This window comes from Babylonia areolata, chromosome 35, assembly GCF_041734735.1.
Source record: "Babylonia areolata isolate BAREFJ2019XMU chromosome 35, ASM4173473v1, whole genome shotgun sequence".
Lineage (NCBI taxonomy): Eukaryota > Metazoa > Mollusca > Gastropoda > Neogastropoda > Buccinidae > Babylonia > Babylonia areolata.
In genome coordinates, this window is record NC_134910.1 from 23,008,554 (window position 1) to 23,018,553 (window position 10,000).

The window sequence follows — 10,000 nt, forward strand, 5'->3', positions numbered from 1 at the left end:
AGAGAGAGAGAGGGGGGGGGAGAGGGGAGAAGGAGAGATGGGATTCAGAGAGTAGGGAGGGGTGTGGAGAGAGAGAGAGGGGGGGGGGGAGAGGGGAGAAGGAGAGATGGGATTCAGAGAGTAGGGAGGGGTGTTGTAGAGAGAGAGAGAGAGAGAGAGGGGGGGGGGAGGGGGGGAGAAGGAGAGATGGGATTCAGAGAGTAGGGAGGGGTGTGGAGAGAGAGAGAGAGAGAGAGAGGGGGGGGGGAGAGGGGAGAAGGAGAGATGGGATTCAGAGAGTAGGGAGGGGTGTGGAGAGAGAGAGAGAGAGGGGGGGGAGAGGGGAGAAGGAGAGATGGGATTCAGAGAGTAGGGAGGGGTGTGGAGAGAGAGAGAGAGAGGGGGGGGGGGGGAGAGGGGAGAAGGAGAGATGGGATTCAGAGAGTAGGGAGGGGTGTGGAGAGAGAGAGAGAGAGGGGGGGGAGGGGAGAAGGAGAGATGGGATTCAGAGAGTAGGGAGGGGTGTGGAGAGAGAGAGAGAGAGAGAGAGAGAGAGGGGGAGAGGGGGAGAAGGAGAGATGGGATTCAGAGAGTAGGGAGGGGTGTGGAGAGAGAGAAAGAGAGAGAGAGAGGGGGGGAGGGGGGAGAAGGAGAGATGGGATTCAGAGAGTTGGGAGGGGTGTGGAGAGAGAGAGGGGGGTGGGAGAGGGGAGAAGGAGAGATGGGATTCAGAGAGTAGGGAGGGGTGTGGAGAGAGAGAGAGAGAGAGGGGGGTGGGAGAGGGGAGAAGGAGAGATGGGATTCAGAGAGTAGGGAGGGGTGTGGAGAGAGAGAAAGAGAGAGAGAGAGGGGAGAAGGAGAGATAGATGGAATGGGATTCAGAGAGTAGGGAGGTGCCTGGAGAGAGAGAGAGAGAGAGAGAGGGAGGGGGGAGGGACTGATAGAGAGAAAGGAGGAGAGATCAGGGACGCATGGAAAGAGAGAAAAGGAAGTGAGACAGAGAGTAGGAAGGGACTGAAAGAGATAGACAAACGAGGAGACAGTGTTTGAAGTGATAGGAAGAGAGAGAGAGGGGAAGAGAGAGAGAGAGAGAGCAGGGAGGGAGGGAATGAGAGAGAGAAAAAAAAAGTAGGTAGAGATGGAAGAGAGAGGGAGTAGGGAGGGATGGAGAAAGAGAAAGTGAGAAAGGAGTAGAGAGAGAGAGGGAGGGATAAAAATGGAGAGAGAGAGAAGGAAAGGGAGGAGGGAGGGAGAAAGAGAAAGTGAGAAGCGAGTAGAGAGAGATAGGGAGTGATAAAACGGGAGAGAGAGAGAAAGGAAGAGAGAGAGAGAGGGATGAAGAAAGAGAAAGTGAGAAGGGGATAGAGAGAGATAGGGAGGGATAAAAATGGAGAGAGAGAAAGGAGGAGAGGGAACAGGGAGGGAGAAAGTGAGAAGGGAGAAGAGAGAGAGATAGGGAGGGATAAAAAGGGAGAGAGAGAAAGGAAGAGAGCGGGAGTAGGGAGAGAGGGAGAAAGAGAAAGAGAGAAAAAAGTAGAGAGAGAGAGGGAGAAAGAGAAAGTGAGAAAAAAGTAGAGAGAGGGAGAAAGAGAAAGTGAGAAAGGAGTAGAGAGAGAGAGGGAGAAAGAGAAAGTGAGAAAAAAGTAGAGAGAGAGAGGGAGAAAGAGAAAGTGAGAAAAAAGTAGAGAGAGAGAGGGAGAAAGAGAAAGTGAGAAAGGAGTAGAGAGAGGGATGGAGAAAGAGAAAGTGAGAAAGGAGTAGAGAGAGAGAGGGAGGGATAAAAATGGAGAGAGAGAGAAAGAAAGAGAGGGAGTAGGGAGGGAGGGAGAAAGTGAGAAGGGAGAAGAGAGAGAGAGATAGGGAGGGATAAAAAGGGAGAGAGAGAAAGGAAGAGAGCGGGAGTAGGGAGAGAGGGAGAAAGAGAAAGGAGTAGAGAGAGAGAGGGAGGGATAAAAATGGAGAGAGAGAGAGAAAGGAAGAGAGGGGGAGTAGGGAGGGAGGGAGAAAGAGAAAGTGAGAAAGGAGTAGAGAGAGAGAGGGAGGGATAAAAATGGAGAGAGAGAGAGAAAGGAAGAGAGGGAGTAGGGAGGGAGGGAGAAAGTGAGAAGGGAGAAGAGAGAGAGAGAGGGAGGGATAAAAAGGGAGAGAGAGAAAGGAAGAGAGCGGGAGTAGGGAGAGAGGGAGAAAGAGAAAGTGAGAAAAAAGTAGAGAGAGAGAGGGAGAAAGAGAAAGTGAGAAAAAAGTAGAGAGAGAGAGGGAGAAAGAGAAAGTGAGAAAGGAGTAGAGAGAGAGAGGGAGGGATAAAAATGGAGAGAGAGAGGAAGACAGTGGGAGTAGGGAGAGAGGGAGAAAGAGAAAGTGAGAAAGGAGAGAGAGAGAGGGAGGGATAAAAATGGAGAGAGAGAGAGAAAGAAAGAGAGGGAGTAGGGAGGGAGGGAGAAAGTGAGAAGGGAGAAGAGAGAGAGAGGGGGAGGGATAAAAAAAGGAGAGAGAGAAAGGAAGAGAGATAGGGAGGGATGGAGAAAGACTAAGTGAGAAGGGAATAGAGAGAGAGAGGGAGGGATAAACATAGAGAAAGGAAGAGAGAGGGGGCTGCGGGGAGGGGGGGGGGGGGGGGGGGAGAGAGATACAAAGGGAGAGAATGGGAGAAACAAGAAGGGTGATGGGACCTGCTTAAAAGCAACACAACACAAAAACAGCATGAAATATGACGTATTTGTGACGATGGTGATGAAAGTTGTGACGATGGTAATGACACCTGTGACGATAATTTTTATGGTGAAAGTTCTTAACGAGGGTGATGAAAGCTGTGACGATATGATGAAAGTAGTGACGATGGTGATGAACGTATGATGGAAGTTCTTAACGATGGTGATGAAAGCTGTGACGATAGTAATGAAACCTGTGACAATGTGATGAAAGTTGTGACGATTGTGATGAAAGTTGTGACGATGGTGATGAAAGTTGTGACGATGGTGATGAAAGTTGTGACGATATGATGAAAGTTGTGACGATGGTGATGAACGTATGATGGAAGTTCTTAACGATGGTGATGAAAGCTATGACAATATGACGAAAGTTGTGACGATGGTGGTGAACGTATGATGAAAGTTCTTAACGATGGTGATGAAACCTTTGACGATGGTGATGAAAGCTGTGACGACAGTAATGAAACGTGTTGATGATTTGATGAAAGCTGTGACGATGTTGATGAAACCTGTGACGATATGATGAAAGTTGTGACGATGATGTTGAAAGCTGAGACGATGGTAATGAAAGTTGTGACGATGGTAATGAAACCTGTGATGATATGATTAAAGTTGTGACGATGGTGGTGAACGTATGATGAAAGTTCTTAACGATGGTGATGAAAGCTGTGACGATGGTAATGAAACCTGTGACGATAAGACGAACGTTGTGACGATGGTGATGAACGTGTGATGAAAGTTCTTAACGATGGTGATGACAGTTGTGACGATGGTAATGAAAGTTGTGACGATGGTAATGACACCTGTGACGATGGTGATGAAAGGTGTGACGATGGTGATGAACGTATGATGAAATTTCTTAACGATGGTGATGAAAGTTGTGACGATAGTAATGAAACCTGTGACGATATGACGAAAGTTGTGACGATGGTGATGAACGTGTGATGAAAGTTCTTAACGATGGTGATGAAAGTTGTGACGATATGATGAAAGTTGTGACGATGGTGATGAACGTATGATGAAAGTTGTGACGATATGACGAAAGTTGTGACGATGGTGATGAACGTATGATGAAAGTTCTTAACGATAGTGGTGAAAGCTGTGACGATGATAATGAAACCTGTGACGATATGACGAAAGTTCTGACGATGGTGATGGAAGCTGTGACGATGGTGATGGAAGCTGTGACGATGGTGATGAAAGCTGTGATGATATGATGAAAGCTGTGACGATGTTGATGAAACCTGTGACGATGGTAATGAAAGCTCTGACGATATGATGAAACCTGTGACGATGGTGTTGAAAGTTGTGACGATGGTAATGAAAACTGTGACGATATGATGAAAGTTGTGACGATGGTGATGGACGTATGATGAAAGTTCTTAACGATGGTGATGAAAGCTGTGACGATGATGTTGAAAGCTGAGACGATGGTGACGAAAGTTGTGACGATGGTGATGAACGTGTGATGAAAGTTCTTAACGATGGTGATGAAAGCTGTGACGATATGATGAAAGTTGTGACGATGGTGATGAACGTATGATGAAATTTCTTAACGATGGTGATGAAAGTTGTGACGATGGTGATGAACGTATGATGAAAGTTCTTAACGATGGTGATGAAAGTTGTGACGATATGATGAAAGTCGTGACGATGGTGATGAACGTATGATGAAAGTTGTGACGATGGTGATGAACGTATGATGAAAGTTCTTAACGATAGTGGTGAAAGCTGTGACGATGATAATGAAACCTGTGACGATATGACGAAAGTTCTGACGATGGTGATGGAAGCTGTGACGATGGTGATGGAAGCTGTGACGATGGTGATGAAACCTATGACGATATGACGAAAGTTCTGACGATGGTGATGGAAGCTGTGACGATGGTGATGGAAGCTGTGACGATGGTGATGAAACCTATGACGATATGACGAAAGTTCTGACGATGGTGATGAAAGCTGTGACGATGGTGACGACTGACCTTTTCAGGGGAGCCATGTAACGGGGAGGGCCAGTGTGTGAAGAATGCTGTCTGCTCCTCGGACTTCGCAGGCTTCTGTGTGTGTGAGGACGACTACTACAGGTCAGTACAGCTACACACACACACGTGATGATCGCAAAAAAAAACGGTTGTCATTCGTTCTTCTTCCTCGTTCCCCTCCCGTTAGATGAGCAGCCCGGTGTCCTCGATGAAGGCTGCCGTCCGTCGCAGCTCCTCCAGGGTGCCGTACAGCTTGGCTTCCACTGCTGTTGGTGTTGGCCAGTACTTCCTCCTGGATGCTGCATGCGTCCTACAGTTTTGAAGGATGTGGTCGGTTGTCATTGGTCCCTCACCACAAGGGCACTCTCCACTCTGTCCAATGCCAAATTTTGTGTGAATGTGGTGGAGCAGGCGGTTGTGTCCAGTCCTCAGACGGAAGATCTTGACCTGTTCCAGTCGTTCCAGCAAATGGTATCTGTCTTCTGGGTTATATTTGGGGTGCTGGAGGCGCCACTTTATTCCTTGCTGTGCCTTGATGATTGTCTTGATTTCATCGTATGACACCAGTTTGTTGGCCTGCTCCTTCTGTGCACCGTCTTCTGTTGTCATTCGTTATTTGGATACGCTTGGGAGTGGAATGTGTTGACGTAATTTTGATGGGGTTTGGGGGTCATTTGTGAAGTTTGGATCAAACTGAGACAAGGTGAACTCTCAGACTATTATTATTAAATTCATTACGGACCAAGTACTGTTCTAATGTCAAGTGCATATGCTTTAGTAACCTGACAATTAAGCATATAATTTTTGACTGTAGCTTGATGAAGCCTTATGTACACGAAAGTGTGTCTTCGACTTTTTGCATTCATTATCAGTTGTTTCGCTTGTCAGTTTAACGACTTCTCTTTTACGAAGTCCTTTAAGTAATTTCCTGTAATTGTTTTTTTTTTTTTTTTGTTGTTGTTTTTCAGATTTCCCCCACATTTCACCCTCATTTGCCCAGTTTCCCCCAACCCTCCATTCATTCACATTTCCCACCCCTTCTAACCGATAATACTCAAATGTATTCATAAATATTTTAACAAAATGTCTTCAATCACCGATATAAACGAATTGAAATGACCGACAAACAAAAATATTTAAAGCTATATAACTACAAAACTATTATAGATACGTCTTTTTTTTTCTTTTTGTTTTTGATTTGATATTACTTGAACTCACTTTCGACTTTGGAATAGCATTATATCTAAAATACTGAATTTTTCAACAATTTTTGTTTTTAAAGAAATGACACTTTCAGTTCTAGAACTTTTGAAATAAACGGGTATGACAAAAGAACTCACTTTGACTTGATTATCATAATATAGAAAGTGAGTTCAGGTAATAACAAATAAAATTTAAAAAAAAAACCAACCTGAAGTACCTATAATTTTGTAGTTATAGAGCTTTGATTTTTTTGTTGTTGTTGTTGTTTGTCGGCCATTTTGAATCGTTTCTATGGCAACCGGTGCATGAAGAGTATAACTGTTTACAATATCCACCTGTAATAATAATCAGAATTTAGAATAAAAGTGTTTTTAAAAATAGGCTGCCATGTCTGGCCATACTTATCCTGTTTGGTACACACAGAACATTATTTGAAAACAAAACAAAACAAAGCGAAACAAAACAAACAACAACAACAACAAAAATGAACGTTTATTCTATAAAAAAAAAAAAAGAGTATCTTAAACACTGTGCAAATACCTAACAATATCCACCAATAATGATAATCAGAATTTAGAATAAAACTGTTTTGAAAATAGCTGAAAATAGCTGCCATTTCTTGCGTTAACTCTCTCCATACGAACGGCGAAAGAGACGACGTTAACAGCGTTTCACCCCAATTACCACCCATCCAAATATGGCAAGTGGAAGGCTCTTATACTGAAGAGGTGAATGTTGACAAAGAATGCCACAAGTCTGACGACGGAAGCTAAAGGTTGGGTCATTCAGAACACCCACTGGACATCCGAGGGGTCTGTGTAGAGGAGAAGAGAGGACTGGCCGTACTGAGTGAGTTAACCAAAGGTTTATGGGTTTTTTTTGTTTTTTGTTTTCTAACAATGACAAATGACAATGACAATGACAATGACAAATGTTTTATTGAGGGTAAAATGGATAAGCTGGAAGCTTCTTTACACCATGCCCTCACACACGCATACACACACATTGTAATAAATGAAATAAGTATGAATAATAAATGACATAGAACAAACCAAAAACCAAATAGAGAATAATAGTTACATAAATGGATGTATCAAAGACTACAATTACGGAAACATGAAAATCACACAAAACATTACCACATGAAAATCTTCAAACACACACGTGTGTGCACACACAGGCATCATACACATAATCTCGAACACACAAGTACACAGAGATACACACGCATACTTACACTCGCCGATTTTCCTTGCTTACACACTGTTGGAGAACAATTAATCAAAGTACGTTGGCTTACTAAGAGCTCATCATACGCTTTGATTTTGCTGGTACTAATTACATTTGTTGCATCAGATATTTTTGATACGATTTTTTGAAAGATGCTACTGTAGATCAACGCCCTGTATGTGTGCCAGTCAAAATGACGACTGCCTTCCGCGCAAACCAGCGGGTCAGAAGTGCGAGCAGAGTCAGGAGTGTGTGGCCTTTGCCGAATGCTCCCTCAACAAACGCAAGTGTGTCTGTCAGTCCAACTTCTACGAGTACCAAGGGGCCTGCTACCCAGTGATCGATGCTGGAGAGCCGTGTGAGAGGTTAGTGTGCGTGTGGGTGGGTGGGTGGGTGGGTGTTTGTGGGTGTGATGTGTGTGTGGGGGGGGAGGGAGGGTGCTGGGGGGGGGGTGTGTGTGCGTGTGAGTGTGTGTGTGTGTGTGGGGGGGGGGGGTGTTGTGTGTGCGTGTTTGTGTGTGTGCGTGTGTGGGGTGTGTGTGTGGGGGGGAGGGTGTTTGTGTGTGAGTGTGTGCGTGTGTTTGTGAGTGTGTGTGTGTGTGTGAGTGTGTGCGCGTGTGAGTGTGTGTGCGTGTGTGTGTATGTGTGTGTGTGTTTGTGTGTGTGAACTCAGAACTCAGAACTCATTTAATTGTCGTAAAACCCATCATAGGAATCATCGACACTATAAGCCAAACACAACAAGCAAACAAAAAGTAAAAGCAATAAGTTGTGAGCACATGCAGGATATTCCATAAGACATAGTTGTGGACTGCGAACTTTAAAGCATTCATATATGTATTTTGCCAGTTCTGGTTGGAAATAACTTGGTGGCAACAGAGAACTCGGCCTTTGGGTTATTGTGTTGCCAGTGCCATCTGGCCAATGATTCGAAGACTGGGAATTAACTGTCACAAGTAGGCGAGATCTCAATTCAGAGTACACACTACACTTGTCCAGAAAATGCAGTTCATCCTCTATAACTCCACTTGCTTTACATAGCCGGTCTTTCCTATGTGTGTTTGTGTGTGTGTGTGTGTGTGTGTGTGTGTGTGTGTGTGAGTGTGTGTGTGAGTGGGCGCGCGCGTGTGTGTGTGTGTGTGTGTGTGTGTGTGTGTGTGCGTGTGTGTGTATATAGTAGTAGTAGTAGTAGTAGTAGTAGTAGTAATCATCTTCACAATAATAATAGTAATGATTGTTAATTGTTGCTTATTATATTATAGTCCAGCCGACCTCACAGGGCCATATCAGGACTGTCAAACCATACAAATGTCACACACACACACACACACACACACACACACACACACACACACAAACCTATGAGATAAACCTACAAAACAGTTCATTCTTCTTCTTCTTCTTCTGCGTTTGTGTGCTGTAACTCCCACGTTCACTCGTATGCACACGAGTGGGCTTTTACGTGTATGACCGTTTTTACCCCGCCATGTAGGCAGCCATATTCCGTTTTCGGGGGTGTGCATACTGGGTATGTTCTTATTTCCATAACCCACCGAACGCTGACATGGATTACAGGATCTTTAACGTGCGTATTTGATCTTCTGCTTGCATACACACACGAAGGGGGTTCAGGCACTAGCAGGTCTGCACATATGTTGACCTGGGAGATCGTAAAAATCTCCACCCTTTACCCACCAGACGCCGTCACCGTGATTCGAACCCGGGACCCTCAGATTGACAGTCCAACGCTCTAACCACTCGGCTATTGCACCCGTCAAAAAACAGTTCATGACACATTATCCTAACCATTTAGCTCCTCATGACAAAATAAAATGAGGCTGTACTGAGTACATCAGCTTAATTCATCATCCCCAGATTTTTTTTGATTTTTTTTTTAACCGTAATAAAATGGAAGAAGAAACAAAATCAACAGTACTTCAAAGCCCAACATAAATACACGAAAAGGCCATAATTATATGCAAATAACACGGCAGAATGGGCAGCTTGTTTTCAGTTTCAGTTTCACTTTCTCAAGGAGGCGTCACTGCGTTCGGACAAATCCATACACGCTACACCACATCTGTTGAGCAGATGCCTGACCAGCAGCATAACCCAACGCGCTTAGTCAGGCCTTGAGTGCATGCTTACATATTTGTGTACCTATGAAAGTGGATTTCATTTTACGTAATTTCGCCAGAGGACAACACTCTCGTTGCCATGGGTTCTTTTTCAGTGCGCCAAGTGCGTGCTGCACACGGGACCTCGGTTTATCGTCTCATCCGAAAGACTAGACGCTCAGTTTGATTTTCCAGTCAAACTTTAGGAGAAAGGGCGAGAGCGGGATTCGAACCCACACCCTCACGGACTCTCTGTATTGGCAGCTGAGCGTCTTAACCATTCTGCCACCTTCCTCCAGCTTGTACCCATCACAGTGTTTACGCCTCAATAACTAAATCACCAGAGCAAAACAGTACAGTACATCACAGACTGCGGAAAAGAGAAAAAGAAAAAAAGAAAAAAAAAAGAAAAAAAAGACGCAAGGCTTGCTTGGTAAAGAAAAGGGGAATGCCCTGGGAAGGCAGAAAAGGGAGACAATGGAGGAAGAAGAAGAAAGAAAGGCAGAAACAAAGAGAACGATAGAGAAGAAGAAATGTGCAGCACAGAATTTCCAGAAGGCGGGGTTGCTGCCCCCCCCCCCTCCCCCGAAGTTTTCCCACGGGGGGACAATAACAATGATAAGTTCGTTTATTTATTTATAGTCTGTTCATCGAAGACGATGATATTAACAATAATAAAGAATGATACTCCATCATCATCATCATCATCATCATCATATATACATGATTACGTCAACTCCCGCTCACCCTGACTCGCCACACACACACACACACACACACAC

At 44.6% G+C, this 10,000-nt stretch overlaps 1 protein-coding gene across 1 annotated transcript in view; it reads left to right on the forward strand.

The window, feature by feature from the left end:
- The window catches only part of LOC143278022 (uncharacterized), a 227,046-nt gene that overhangs the window by 156,167 nt on the left and 60,879 nt on the right, over positions 1–10,000 (forward strand). The window contains 3 exon segments of the mRNA XM_076583034.1: positions 4,678–4,771; positions 7,160–7,162; positions 7,291–7,467. Of these exon segments, the coding sequence (XP_076439149.1) occupies positions 4,678–4,771; positions 7,160–7,162; positions 7,291–7,467 (274 nt within the window).